This window comes from Salvelinus sp. IW2-2015, unplaced genomic scaffold, assembly GCF_002910315.2.
Source record: "Salvelinus sp. IW2-2015 unplaced genomic scaffold, ASM291031v2 Un_scaffold1582, whole genome shotgun sequence".
Classification (NCBI taxonomy): domain Eukaryota; kingdom Metazoa; phylum Chordata; class Actinopteri; order Salmoniformes; family Salmonidae; genus Salvelinus; species Salvelinus sp. IW2-2015.
In genome coordinates this window covers 84,913-100,712 of record NW_019943007.1, presented here as the reverse complement: position 1 = coordinate 100,712, position 15,800 = coordinate 84,913, and the positions used below count along the sequence as shown (strand labels likewise).

At 45.4% G+C, this 15,800-nt stretch overlaps 1 protein-coding gene across 1 annotated transcript in view; it reads right to left on the bottom strand.

Annotated features, from left to right (window-relative positions):
- cfap65 (cilia and flagella associated protein 65) overlaps positions 1-15,800 on the bottom strand; it is an 82,222-nt gene that overhangs the window by 8,996 nt on the left and 57,426 nt on the right. The window contains 15 exon segments of the mRNA XM_070439342.1: positions 1,208-1,528; positions 1,857-1,905; positions 4,276-4,501; positions 4,960-4,985; positions 6,424-6,532; positions 6,534-6,573; positions 7,075-7,139; positions 7,141-7,242; positions 9,968-10,024; positions 10,026-10,098; positions 10,460-10,507; positions 10,509-10,558; positions 10,560-10,616; positions 12,427-12,618; positions 13,380-13,490. Coding sequence (XP_070295443.1) covers positions 1,208-1,528; positions 1,857-1,905; positions 4,276-4,501; positions 4,960-4,985; positions 6,424-6,532; positions 6,534-6,573; positions 7,075-7,139; positions 7,141-7,242; positions 9,968-10,024; positions 10,026-10,098; positions 10,460-10,507; positions 10,509-10,558; positions 10,560-10,616; positions 12,427-12,618; positions 13,380-13,490 — 1,526 coding nt within the window.

Sequence of the window (15,800 nt, the reverse complement as noted above, 5' to 3'; positions counted from 1 at the left end):
TGTCGTTATTGGCTCACCCTAGCAGGCAACTGTCGTTATTGGCTCACCTAGCAGGCAACTGTCGTTATTGGCTCACCCTGCAGGCAACTGTCGTTATTGGCTCCCAGAGGCAAATGTCGTTATTGGCTCCCCTAGCAGGCAACTGTCGTTATTGGCTCACCTAGCAGGCAACTGTCGTTATTGGCTCACCCTGCAGGCAACTGTCGTTATTGGCTCACCTAGCAGGCAACTGTCGTTATTGGCTGACCCTAGCAGGCAACTGTCGTTATTGGCTCACCTAGCAGGCAACTGTCGTTATTGGCTCACCCTAGTCAGGCAACTGTCGTTATTGGTCACCCTAGCAGGCAACTGTCGTTATTGGCTCACCCTAGCAGGCAACTGTCGTTATTGGCTCACCCTAGCAGGCAACTGTCGTTATTGGCTCACCCTAGCAGGCAACTGTCGTTATTGGCTCACCCTAGCAGGCAACTGTCGTTATTGGACTCACCTAGCAGGCAACTGTCGTTATTGGCTCACCCTAGCAGGCAACTGTCGTTATTGCTCACCCTAGCAGGCAACTGTCGTTATTGGCTCACCCTAGCAGGCAACTGTCGTTATTGCTCACCTAGAGGCAACTGTCGTTATTGGCTCACCCTAGCAGGCAACTGTCGTTATTGGCTCACCCTAGCAGGCAACTGTCGTTATCGGTCTCACCCTAGGGCAACTGTCGTTATCGGCTCACTAGAGGCAATGTCGTTATCGGCTCACCCTAGCAGGCAACTGTCGTTATCTCGGCGTTTGATGTAGTCTGTTCCTGTTCGTGAGTTCTTCGTGTCTTTATGTAAGTTCCATGTTCAGGTTTCGTCTACGTCGTTTTCTTATTTTGTAGTTTGTTGAAGTGTTTTCGGTTTTCGTCTGTACTTTAATAAACTTAATTATGTATTCACAACCCGCTGCATTTTGGTCCTCCGATCCTTCTCTCCTCTCCTCGTCCGAGGAGGAGGAAGAACTAGACATTCGTTACAGAAATAATCTGTCTGGAAACAATTGTTGGAAAAATGACTTGTGTCATGCACAAAGTAGATGTCCTAACCGACTTGCCAAAACTATAGTTTGTTAACAGGAAATTTGAGGAGTGGTTGAAAAACGAGTTTTAATGACTCCAACCAAAGTGTATGTAAACTTCCGACTTCAACTGTATGTCGCCCCACCCAACCCTGCAGCTCACCTGCGGGTGGTCTCCTGAATGATGAGCTGACGCTCTCGCTCCACTTTTGGCTCCGGGGTCTGTGGCCATCGCTTTGTTACCTCTGTTACCCCAGCACTGTACAGACTGCCCCCCATGAGGAGCTGAGGAGTAGAGGGGCAAGGTGAAGGGGCCTCCCTAGTCCCAGGATAGGCCATGGAGGTACCAGGATAGGGCGTAGCAGCCCCAGGGAGAGGTGTGCTAGGGGTGTAAGCAGTCTGTCTCAGCTGGGTGAAGTAGGGCACGGCTTCAGCCACACCGTTCACCAGAGAGTGTTGGAAGTGAGGGTCGTCCAGGAAGCTCCTATAGGGAACAGTGAAGAAAAGATACAGCTATACACCAACTCCGTGGTGCATAGTGGACAGGAAGCACCACCGAGTCTCTCAGGGCCTTTCTTACAGCAACACGGTGAGCAACTAAGCATCTCACCTTTTATCTAACCTCTTTAGATGCTGCCTACTAACCACACAGAACCTGAATATAGAGGGGAGTTACTGTACCTGAATATAGAGGAGAGTTACTGTACCTGAATATAGAGGTGAGTTACTGTACCTGAATATAGAGGAGAGTTACTGTACCTGAATATAGAGGAGAGTTACTGGCTACTGAATATAGAGACGAGTTACTGTACCTAAATATAGAGGTGAGCGTGGGTAAATGAATGCTCTCTCTTGGTCGTGCTGAAGGGGCAATGGTCTACAGCGGAGGTTGCTTCTGACGGGATCACAGGGTCACATTGGCGCGGCGACCTGGAAGAAAGTCTCAGTTATACACGACTATGATACAGTAAAACACGATCTATTAGATTACAGTAAAACTAGATCAGACTATAAGAAACTATACAGTAAAACGATACACTAAAGATAAGATAACGTCTCCAGCAGTATAGAAGTAACTGACTATAACGTAACTATAGTCAAACCCGACTAAACAAAGATCAGTTCAGTAACATCCAGACTATAGTAATAACACTGACTATAGATACCAGTAATAAACATGACTATAGATTAAGTAAACGCTATATCGATCACGTAAACCCTCGACATGTAAAACATGACTAATAGATACAGTATCTCAGTAAGAAGAGCTAGAATCGTATCAAGCATAGATCCGCTAAACATGACTATAGATTACTAAAGTAACATACATACCCAGTAAAACCATGACTATATACAGTACCAAACACGACTATAAGAACAGTAACCTATAGATAAGTAATCCAAAAGACTATAGAATTGACAGTAACCTCCCAGTAAAACTGACTATAGATAGTAAAAAGACTATAAGATATCCAGAACATACGACTATAAGATAGTCCGAAAACTCGACCATGATACAGTGTAACTCAGTAAAAACAGTGCATATATGATAAGTAACCGCTCAAACAGTAACAACTACGACTATAGTACAGTAAAACATGACTATGATAAGTCAACCGACTCCCAGTAGAAACATGACTATAGATAGTAATCCCGTAAACATGATTAGATACAGAAAAGACATGTCCGGACATATAGATACAGTATCCGAAACATGACTCAGTAAAATGACTAAAGATAAGAACCATATATGATACAGTACACTCCAGTAAATTACTTGATAATAGACTTAGTCAGTACCCCTCCAGTAAAACCCGCTTATAGATAAGTAAACACGATTATCTACAAGTAAACAATGACTATAGATACAGTAACAATAGATCATGTACTCCATAGAAGATACTAGATAAGTAAACGACTCATATGATACGTAGTAAAACATGCATCTATAGATAAGTAAATGACTCATTAGAACGACTAGAACCCAGTAAACAGATATAGCATACTAGGTAAACACGCTATAGATTATAACCGTAAACACATGACTTATAGATACAGTAAAACATGACTATAGATACAGTAAAACAGACTATAGTACAGTAACCCTCCAAATAAAAACATGACTATAGACATAAACGTTAGTAACATACGATCATAGATACAGAACCAACTAATGTCAAAACATGACTATAGATACAGTAACCTCCAGTAAAACTGACTATAGATACAGTAAACATAACACGATACAGTAACCGTCACAGTACATGAACGTAACGATAAGTAATGTAACATGACTAAAGATACGTAACATCCAGTAAACATGACTAAGATACAAGTAAAGCAGATATAGTAGTACAGTGAAATCCATAGTAACACGACTATAGATACAAAACGTATAAAACACGACTATAGTCAGTAACATAAGATCACCGTAAACTATACAATAAGTAAAAATGACTATGAACAGTAAAACATGACTATGATACTAAAACGAATATTAGATACGGTAAAGCCAGTAACATGGAACGATACAGTAAAACCGACTATAGATACAGTAAACAGACTATAGGATACAGTAAAACACGTACTATCAGATAGCAGGTAAAACATTTGACTCATAGATACAGTAAAACATGACTCTAGAACAGTAAAACAACCGACTATACGATGACAGGTAAAACATGACTCATAGATACAGTAAAACACGACTATGAGATACAGTAAAACTAGACTATAGATTACAGGTACTCCAGTAAAACAATGAATATAGATGCAGTAAAACACACTATAGATAACGGTAAAAATCGACTATAGATACTCGTAAGACAATATAGATACAGTAAAACACGACTAACGATACAGTAAAACATGACTATAGAGTACAGTTAAACATGACTTATAGATACAGTAAAACACGACTAATACATACCCTGTAAAACATGGACTATAGATACAGTAACCCTCCCAGTAAAACATGACTATAGATACAGTAAAACATGACTATAGATACAGTAACCCTCCCAGTCAAGGTGTGTGTTTGAGATTGAGTAATTGCAGTCGGACTGCACAGAATCCCTGATCTACCAATCACCTTGCATCCCAAATAATGACTCATTAAGTGATTTAGATTAGCAATTAAGCGCACCCTCGTTCACCCTCGCTCAACTGATCCCCTGAAACACGCTGAAGGTCTTCTCGCTGACCCTCAGGGTAGCAGGGTAGTCAATGTACTGTACCTGTTGATGTGGTGTGTGCTGAGCAGGGAGGGAAAGAAGGTCTGGAACTCTAGGAGGGAGTGTGAGCGGGCGGTGACCCCCAGGTGTAGCAGGGTGGGGCAGGGCGGTTCAGGTCTCCTCCATACCTGGCTAGCCTCTCTCTGGGCCCTCCGCTCTGCACGACTGGGCCTGGTACACATACCCCCCACCACGGCACTGCTGCTACGGATAGGAGGCAGAGTCTTAAAGAGAGAGAGCGAGGGGGAGAGAGAGGTAAAGACACTGAATGATATGTAAGCAGTATCTATTCTAGATTATAAACTGGGTGGTTTGAGCCCTGAATGCTGATTGGCTGACAGCCGTGGTATATCAGTCCGTATACCACGGGTATGACATGTATTTTTACTGTCCTAACTACGTTGGTAACCAGTTTATAATAGCAATAAGGCACCTCGGGGGTTTGTGATATATGGCGAATATACCGCGGCTAAGGGCAGTGTCCAGGAACTCCGTGTTGCGTCGTGCTTAAGAACAGCCCTTAGCCGCGGTATATTGGCCAAATACCATACCTCCTCGGGCCTTATTGCTTAAAAATATCTAACCAGATCAGTTTGTGCTCTTTTGTCATGTCAATCTGGTTAGATATTTTTAGGTTTGGCAATATCTATAACATCCACAGGGTCCAGGTGTTTCCTGTTACCTTGTATTTCCTGACTACAGGTCCAGGTGTTTCCTGTTACCTTGTACTTCCTGACTACAGGGTCCCAGGTGTTTCCTGTTACCTTGTACTTTCCTGACTACAGGTCCAGGTGTTTCTGTTACCTTGTATTTCCTGACTACAGGGTCAGGTGTTTCCTGTTACATTGTACTTCCTGACTTACAGGTCAGGGTTCTCTGTTACCTTGTACTCTGATACAGGTCCAGGTGTTTCCTGTTACTTGTATTTCCTGACTACAGGGTCCAGGTGTTTTTCGGTTACCTGTACTTCCTGACTACGGGTCCAGAGTGTTTCCTGTTACCATTGTATTCCTGACTACAGGTCCAGGTGTTTTCCTGTTACTTGTATTTCCTGACTAACAGGGTCTCAAGGTGTTTTCTGTTACCTTGTTTTCTGATACGGTCCAGGTGTTTCCTGTACTCTTGTACTTACCTGGACTACAGGGTCAGGTGTTTCTGTTACCTTGATTCTGACAACAGGGTCAGGTGTTCTCTGTTACCTTGTACTTCCTGATACAGGGGCCAGGATGTTTCCTGTTACTTGTCTTCTGACTACAGGGTCCAGGTGTTTCCTGTTACCTTGTATTTTTCTGACTACAGTCCAGGTGTTTCTGTTCTTGTACTTCCTGATACAGGTCAGGTGTTTCCTGTTACTTGTATTTCCTGTACAGGGTCCAGGTGTTCTGTACTTGTATTCCTGATACGGGTCACGTGTTTCTTTACCTTGTATTTCCTGATAAGGGTCAGGTGTTTCCTGTTACTGTTACTTCCTGACTACAGGGTAGGTGTTTCCTGTTACCTTGTATTTCCTGATACAGGGTCCAGTGTTTCTGTTACTTGTATTTCCTGATAAGGGTCGTGTTTCCTGTTCATGTATTTCCTGACTACAGGTCCCAGTGTGTTTCCTGTTACCTTGTACTTTCTGACTACAGGGTCCAGGTGTTTCCTGTTACCTTAGTATTTTCCTGACTACAGGTCCAGGCGTCTGTGGGGAAGGTACAACTCCTGCATCAGGACAAGATGAAAGGTTTAGATACCAGTAAGTTAGAACCAGATTGTTGTGTTTGTGTGGTGTGTGTGTGTGTGTGTGTGTGTGTGTGTGTGTGTGTGTGTGTGTGTGTGTGTGTGTGTGTGTGTGTGTGTGTGTTGTGTGTGTGTGTGTGTGTGTGTGTGTGTGTGTGTGTGTTGTGTGTGTGTGTGTGTGTGTGTGTGTGTGTGTGTGTGTATTTGTGTCCTCGTATGATTCTCACTTAGTGTTGCTCTCCTGTGTTTTGATTTGTGTATGACCCTGGGGGTAGCTCGTCTGACTCTGTGTATGACCCTGGGGGTAGCTGGGTCTGACTCTGTGTTATGAACCTGGGGTAGCTGGTCTGACTCTGTGTATGATCCTGGGGGTAGCTGGTCTGACTCTGTGTATGACTGGGGGTAACTCGTCTGATTTGTGTATGACCTGGGGGTAGCTGGTCTGGACTCTGTGTATGACCCTGGGGGTAGCTGGTCTGACTCTGTGTCTGACCCTGGGGACTGGTCTGACTCTGCTGCAGGTCTTTGTCAGTCCAGGGTAAACTCATTCCTCTGTCTGTCTCTCTCACGGTCACTGCTGTAGATTCCTGATGGTATGGATAGAGCTCCTCCAGGTACTGGTAAATAGCAACAAACTTCAGTCACACATCATATGTGGTGTGTTTCAATGCACTGACTGTCTGGAGCTTTCTGGATAGGACTGCTGAGATGAGATGGATGAAAAACAGTCTGCTAATGACTAACATGTAATATGTCAAAATGGAACATCTATTAGAAAATGGACATAATGCTATTACCTTTAATGGTATTGAAACATCATATAGGACAATGGCATATTCGACTTCACCTTTAATGGATTGAAAATCTATAGACAAATGGACAAATAATGCTATTCACCTTTAATTGGTATGAAACATCTATAGACAATGGACATAATGATTCCTAAGTTAAATCTAACAGGACATAATGCTATCACCTTTAATGGTATTGAAACATCTATAGTTAAATTGACAGAATGCTATTCACTGTTAATCGTATAGAAACATCTATTAGACAAATGGTCTTATGAGTGAACACTGTGACAAGAGTTTGTAGGTATATAAAGGACTATGATAAAGGTCCCACCTCACAGATGATGTCTTAGCTGGTAGAAGCTGGGCTGCCCAGAGGCCTGGAGCGTCAGGATACAGAGAGAACTCTCCCCTGGAGACAGAGTACCATGCTCTGGGTAGATCTGGACTGACTGCAGGGACAATAACCGCACAAGATTGAACTGCATTCACTGACACAACCCCAAAAAACAACTTCTCTCATTCAACAAACTCCACAGAAAGAGCACACATTATGTATGTGCAGTATGTCCAGTATGTCAATACGCTGCAGTATGTCCAGTATGCTGCAGTATGTCCAGTATGTCCAATACGCTGCAAGTATGTCCAGTATGCTGCAAGTATGGCAGTAGCTGCAGTATGTCCAGTATGCTGCAGTATGTCCAGTACGCTGCAGTATGTCCAATACGCTGCAGTATGTCCAGTATGTCCAGTACGCTGCAGTATGTCCAATACGCTGCAGTATGCTGCAGAATGTCCAGTATGCTGCAGTATGTCCAGACGCTGCAGTATGTCCAGTACGCTGCCAGTATGTCCAGTATGCTGCAGTATGTCCAGTACGCTGCAGTATGTCCAATATGTGCAGTATGTCCAGTACGCTGCAGTATGTCCAGTACGCTGCATATGTCCAGTATGTCCAGTACGCTGCAGTATGTCCAGTACGCTGCAGTATGTCCAGTATGCTGCAGTATGTCCAGATATGCTGCCAGTATGGCCAGTACGCTGCAGTATGTCCAAGTATGCTGCCAGTATGTCCCAATACGCTGCAGTATGTCCAGTATGTCCAGTACGCTGCAGTATGTCCAATACGCTGCGTATGCTGCAGTATGTCCAGTGCTGCAGTATGTCCAGTACGCTGCAGTATGTCCAGTATGCTGCAGTATTCCGTATGCTGCAGTATGTCGTACGCTGCAGTATGTCCAGTACGCTGCAGTATGTCCAGTATGCTGCAGTATGTCCAGTATGTCCATTATGCTGCAGTATGTCCAGTATGCTGCAGTATTGTCAGTATGGCCAATACACTGCAGTATGTCAATACGCTGCAGTATGTCCAATACGCTGCAGTATGTCCAGTATGCTGCAGTATGTCAGTACAGCTGCAGTATGTCCAGTACGCTGCAGTATGTCCAGTATGCTGCAGTATGTCCAGTATGTCCATTATGCTGCAGTATGTCCAGTATGCTGCAGTATGTTCCAGTAATGCTGCAGTATGTCCAGTGTGTCCAATACGCTGCAGTATGTCCAATACGCTGCAGTATGTCCAGTATGCTGCAGTATGTCCAGTATGCTGCAGTTATGTCCAGTATGCTGCAGTATGTCCAGATGTCCAATACGCTGCAGTATGTCCAGTACGCTGCAGTATGTCCAGTATGCTGCAGTATGCTGCAGTATGTCAGTATGCGGCAGTATGTCCAGTATTGCTGCAGTTATGTCCAGTATGCTGGCAGTATGTCCAGTATGTCCAATACGCTGCAGTATGTCAGTACGCTGCAGTATGTCCAGTATGTCCAATACGCTGCAGTATGTCAGTATGTACAGTACGCTGCAGTATGTCCAGTATGCTGAGCAGTATGTCCAGTAGCTGCATATTGTCAGACGCTATACAACATGCTAACCTGGTCAGTCAGGTTCCAGGCTAAATACTGCATGCTAACCTGGTCAGTCAGGTTCCAGGCTAATATACTACACGCTAACCTGGTCAGTCAGGTTCCAGGTAATATACAACATGCTAACCTGGTCAGTCGGTTCCAGGCTAATATACTGCACCTAACCTGGTCAGTCAGGTCCAGGCTAAATACTACACGCTAACCTGGTCATCAGGTTCCAGGCTAAATACTACATGCTAACTGGTCAGTCAGGTTCCAGGCTAATACCCTGCATGCTAACCTAGTCAGTCAGGTTCAAGCTAATATACTACATGCTAACCTGATCAGTCAGGTTCCAGGCTAATATACTGCATGCTAACCTGGTCAGTCAGGGTTCCAAGCTAATATTACAACATGCTAACCTGGTCAGTCAGGTTCCAGGCTAATATATCTGCTCGCTAACCTGGTCAGTCAGGTTCCAGGCTAATATACTACATGCTAACCTGGTCAGTCAGGTTCCCAGGCCTAATATACTAACATGCTAACCTGGTCAGTCAGGTTCCAGGCTAATATACTACATGTACTGGTCTGTCAGGTTCCAGGCTAATTATACTACACGCTAACCTGGTCAGTCAGGTTCAGGCTAATATACACATGCTAACCTGGTCAGTCAGGTTCCAGGCTAATATACTACATGCTAACCTGGTCAGTCAGGTTCCAGCTAATATACTGCTCGCTACCTGTCAGTCAGGTTCCAGGCTAATATACTACATGCTAACCTGGTCAGTTCAGCTTCCAGGCTAATATACTGCATGCTAACCTGGTCAGTCAGGTTCAGGCTAATATACTGCACGCTACCTGGTCAGTCAGGTTCCGGCTAATATACTACATGCTAACCTGGTAGTCAGGTTCCAGGCTAATACACATGCTAACCTGGTCAGTCAGGTTCCAGGCTATATACTAATGCTAACCTGGTCGTCAGGGTCCAGGCTAATATACTACACGCTAACCTGTCATCAGGTTCAGGCTAATATAAACAACATGCAACTGGTCAGTAGGTTCAGGCTAAATACTACATGCTAACCTGGTCAGTCAGCTTCCAGGCTAATTACTGCATGCTAACCTGGTCAGTCAGTTCAGGCTAATATACTGCACGTACCTGGCAGTCAGGTTCCAGGCTAATACTTACATGCTAACCTGGTCATCAGGTTCCAGGCTAATATACTACATGCTAACCTGGTCGTCAGTTCCAGGCTAAATACTGCATTCTAACCTGGTCAGTCAGGTTCCAGGTGTAGAGGACTCTGTCACTGTGGGAGACATTTGTCAGGGAACAGGACCCGTGTGGAGCGAGAGCAGACTGGGATGTCCCCAACACACATCTCTCCTCTGACAGGAACGCACCTGCAGACGAGACAGAGGCCCGGGTTATTGAGTGTAGCGTCTGTCATACTTCATCACCAAAACATTGGCCAATGTAGAGGGTAGAGGGGTACAAAAGGATTCCGTGGTGCATTAGTTACAGTGGCAAGAAAAGTATGTGAACCCTTTTTTATACCAATTTCTGCAGAAATCCAGGTAATTTCAAGGGAATTACAATATAATACAATAATATTATAATGCCATTAAGCAGAGACTTAGTCATGCAGGTGGTTCTTGGGAAAATCGAGCAACTATCCTGTCATTGCAAGAGACACGCTTTACCAACTGAGGCCCAACAGGACCAAGGTAAGACTATATGGGAATAGGTAGATGGGCCACTCACTGGTTGGGCAGGGCCATCCTCTGTGTGCTGGGGACAGACATGTAGGCACATGAAGCTGTACTGTGCCGACTGTCCCAGCACACTGTTATCAAACCCACAAGCCTTCAAACGTCAACAGCATAGTGTCTCCCTCCAGCACATGGATAGAGATGTCCACCTGGAAATAAACACGGCCTGTGTGAGGAGGAGGGGTACAACGGCAGGAGAGAGGAAGAGGAGGATGGTACACGACAGGAGAGAGGAAGAGGAAGATGGTACAACGACAGGAGAGAGGAAGAGGAAGATGTTACACGGCAGGAGAGAGGAAGAGGAAGATGTACAACGACAGGAGAGAGGAAGAGGAAGATGGTACAATTACAGGAGAGAGGAAGAGGAGGATGTAACGCAGGAGAGGAAGTGTTACAATGGCAGGAGAGAGAAGAGGAAGATGTACACGACAGGAGAGAGGAAGAGGAAGATGTTACAATGGCAGGAGGAGAGGAAGAGGAAGATGTTACATGCAGGAGAGAGGGAGAGGAAGATGTTACAATGGCAGGAGAGAGGAGATGTTACAACGACAGGGAAGAGGAAGAGAAGATGTACAACGAAGGAGAGAGGAGAGGAAGATGTTACAACGGCAGGAGAGAGGAAGAGGAAGATGGTACAACGACAGGAGAGAGGAGAGGAGAGTTACAACGACAGGAGAGAGGAAGAGGAAGATGTTACAACGACAGGAGAGAGGAGAGGAAGATGTTACAACGACAGGAGAGAGGAAGAGGAAGATGTTACAATGGCAGGAGAGAGGAAGAGGAAGATGTTACAATGGCAGGAGAGAGGAAAGGAGGATGGTACAACGGCAGGAGAGAGGAAGAGGAGGATGGTACAACGGCAGGAGGAAGAAGATGTTACAACGGCAGGAGAGAGGAAGAGGAAGATGTTACAAACGGCAGGAGAGAGGAGAGGAAGATGTACAACGGCAGGAGAGAGTGCAAATCTAGACAAGCATTTCGCTACACTCGCATTAACATCTGCTAACCATGTGTATGTGACAAATAAAAATTTGATTTGATTTGAGAGGAAGAGGAAGATATTACACGGCAGGAGAGAGGAAGAGGAAGATGTTACAACGACAGGAGAGAGGAAGAGGAAGATGGTACAACGGCAGGAGAGAGGAAGAGGAAGATGTTACAACGACAGGAGAGAGGAAGATGTTACAACGGCAGGAGAGAGGAAGATGTTACAACGGCAGGAGAGAGGAAGAGGAAGATGTTACAATGGCAGGAGAGAGGAAGAGAAGATGTTCAAACGACAGGAGAGAGGAAGATGTTACAACGGCAGGAGAGGAAGATGTTACAAACGGCAGGGAGAGAGGAAGAGGAAGAAGTTACAACGGCAGGAGAGAGGAAGAGGAAGATGGTACAACGGCAGGAGAGAGGAAGAGGAAGATGTTACAATGCAGGAGAGAGGAAGAGGAAGATGTTACAACGGCAGGAGAGAGGAAGAGGAAGATGTTTACAATGGCAGGAGAGAGGGAAGATAGTTACCACGGCAGGAGAGGAGAGAGGAAGATGTTACAAACGGCAGGAGAGAGGAAGATGTTGAAACAAAACGGCAGGAGAGAGACGAAGATGTTACAACAGGGCAGAGAGAGGAAGACGAAGATGTTTACAACGGCAGGAGGAAAGGAAGATGTTTTACAACGGCAGGAGAGAGGAAGACGAAGATGTTACAACGGCAGGAGAGAGGAAGAGGAAGATGTTACAACGGCAGAAGAGAGGAAGAGGAAGATGTTACAACGACAGGAGAGAGGAAGAGGAAGATGTTACAACGACAGGAGAGAGGAAGAGGAAGATGTTACAACGACAGGAGAGAGAAAGAGGAAGAGGTTACAACGGCAGGAGATGGCATCTATAATACCTAGAAGGATACCAGTTTTTCCCCTTTCCCCTTTTCCCCTCTAGGTTACCTAACAGAGGGTTGCTACTCACACTGTAAGTCTTGGCCTCCAGGGGGGAGAGGACCCACTCCAGCAGGGCTGTCCTGCCAGGCTTCACCTCTCCCTGGGGGTTGAGACACTGCAGCACGGGGTGACCAAAGTTATCAGCCGTCAGCTGCTCAAGGGGCTCTGTGTCCACACGGTACCTCAGAGGGACAGCCCCTCCGTTGTACAGCTCATACACCTGCAATACACCAACCAGACACTGTGACCACTCTCCATGATGAAGGGATGAATGTTTACATATCTTGAATTACTCATCTTATATGTATATATTCTATACTATTCTACTGTAACTTAGTCTATGCTGCTCTGACATTACCCGTCCATATATTTATATATTCTTAATTCCATTCCTTTACTTAGATTTGTATGTATTGGGTATATGTTGTGAAATTGTTAGATATTACTTGTTAGATATTCTTGTACTGTCGGAGCTAGAAACACAAGCATTTCGCTACACCCATAATAACATCTGTATGTGACCAACACAATTTGATTTAGATTTGATGAAGAATTAGCTGAAACTGAGGGGAGCAGTGAATGATACGCTTTCTGTTGTAATTATAACTGTCTTCAAATCAAATTTGAATTGTATTTGTCACAATAATAACTGTCTTCAAATAAATTTGAATTGTATTTGTCACAATAATAACTGTCTTCAAATTAAATTTAAATTGTATTTGTCACATGCGCCGACTACAACGTTACAGTGAAATGCTTACTTACAAGCTCTTAACCAACAATTCAGTTAAGAAAATTACCTAAAAAATACTAAATAAAAGTAACAAATAATTAAAGAGCAGCAGTAAAATAACAATAGCGAGGCTATATAGAGGGAAACCACCAAGGTGTGTTCTATACATTGGTGACAGATGAGGTGAGCTTCCCCCATGTACATTGCAAACCAATCACTTATCGTGAAACCTGAGCAGGGAGTCTAACCTGTTTAGGTGGATTGAACCCCCCGATTGCCACGGGGGCAAAGACGTGCTTGGTGGAGGTGAAGTGGAGGTAGTACCTGTCTCTCTCCACCGTCACTCCCATGAAGTTCAACTGCACACAGACAAACAAAACAGAGACCGTCGGGTATTATGATGAAGATACAGTCTTATTCTATCCTCAGCCCAGACGTCTAAAAGGCTGGTTCCCAAGACTACCCCTGATCCTGGAATAACAAGCCCAGACGTCTAAAAGGCTGGTTCCCAAGACTACCCCTCTGGAATAACAAGCCCAGACATCTAAAAGGCTGGTTCCCAAGACTACCCCTGATCCTGGAATAACAAGCCCAGACATCTAAAAGGCTGGTTCCCAAGACTACCCTGATCCTGGAATAACACGCCCAGACATCTAAAAGGCTGGTTCCCAAGACTAACTCCTGATCCTGGACTAACAAGCCCAGACATCTAAAAGGCTGGTTCCAAGACTACCCCTGATCCTGGAATAACAAGCCCAGACTCTAAAAGGCTGGTTCCAAGACTACCTGATCCTGGAATAACAAGCCCAGACATCTAAAAGGCTGGTTCCCAAGACTACCCCTGATCCTGGAATAACAAGCCCAGACATCTAAACGGCTGGTTCCCAAGACTACCCCTGATCCTGGAATACAAGCCCAGACATCTAAAAGGCTGGTTCCCAAGACTACCCTGATCCTGGAATAACAACGCCAGACATCTAAAGGCTGGTTCCCAAGACTACCCCTGATCCTGAATAACACAGCCCAGACGTCTAAAAGGCTGGTTCCCAAGACTACCCCTGATCCTGGAATAACAACGCCCAGACATCTAAAAGGCTGGTTCCCAAGACTACCCCTGATCCTGGAATAACAAGCCCAGACACCTAAAAGGCTGGTTCCCAAGACTACCCCTGATCCTGGAATAACAAGCCCAGACATCTAAAAGGCTGGTTCCCAAGACTACCCCTGATCCTGGAATAACAAGCCCAGACATCTAAAAGGCTGGTTCCAAGACTACCCCTGATCCTGGAATAACAAGCCCAGACGTCTAAAGGCTGGTTCCCAAGACTACCCCTGATCCTGGAATAACACGCCCAGACATCTAAAAGGCTGGTTCCAAGACTACCCCTGATCTGGAATAACAAGCCCAGACACCTAAAAGGCTGGTTCCCAAGACTACCCCTGATCCTGGAATAACAAGCCCAGACGTCTAAAAGGCTGGTTCCCAAGACTACCCCTGATCCTGGAATAACACGCCCAGACTCTAAAGGCTGGTTCCCAAGACTACCCCTGATCCTGGAATAACAGCCCAGACACCTAAAAGGCTGGTTCCCAAGACTACCCCTGATCCTGGAATAACAAAGCCCAGACACCTAAAAGGCTGGTTCCCAAGACTACCCCTGATCCTGGAATAACAAGCCCAGACCTAAAAGGCTGGTTCCCAAGACTACCCCTGATCCTGGAATAACAAGCCCAGACATCTAAAAGGCTGGTTCCCAAGACTACCCCGATCCTGGAATAACAAGCCCAGACATCTAAAAGGCTGGTTCCCAAGACTACCCCTGATCCTGGAATAACACGCCCAGACACCTAAAAGGCTGGTTCCCAAGACTACCCTGATCCTGGAATAACAAGCCCAGACACCTAAAGGCTGGTTCCCAAGACTACCCTGATCCTGGAATAACAAGCCCAGACGTCTAAAAGGCTGGTTCCCAAGACTACCCCTGATCCTGGAATAAACACGCCCAGACATCTAAAAGGCTGGTTCCCAAGACTACCCTGATCCTGGAATAACAAGCCCAGACGCCTAAAAGGCTGGTTCCCAAGACTACCCCTGATCCTGGAATAACACGCCCAGACATCTAAAAGGCTGGTTCCCAAGACTACCTGATCCTGGAATAACAAGCCCAGACGCCTAAAAGGCTGGTTCCCAAGACTACCCCTGATCCTGGAATAACACGCCCAGACATCTAAAAGGCTGGTTCCCAAGACTACCCCTGATCCTGGAATAACACGCCCAGACATCTAAAAGGCTGGTTCCCAAGACTACCCCTGATCCTGGATAACAAGCCCAGACGCCTAAAAGGCTGGTTCCCAAGACTACCCCTGATCCTGGAATAACACGCCCAGACATCTAAAAGGCTGGTTCCCAAGACTACCCCTGATCCTGGAATAACAAGCCCAGACATCTAAAAGGCTGGTTCCCAAGACTACCCCTGATCCTGGAATAACAAGCCCAGACGCCTAAAAGGCTGGTTCCCAAGACTACCCCTGATCCTGGAATAACACGCCCAGACATCTAAACGGCTGTTTCCCAAGACTACCCCTGATCCTGGAATAACACGCCCAGACACCTAAAAGGCTGGTTCCAAGACTACCCCTGATCCTGGATACAAGCCCAGACAACCTAC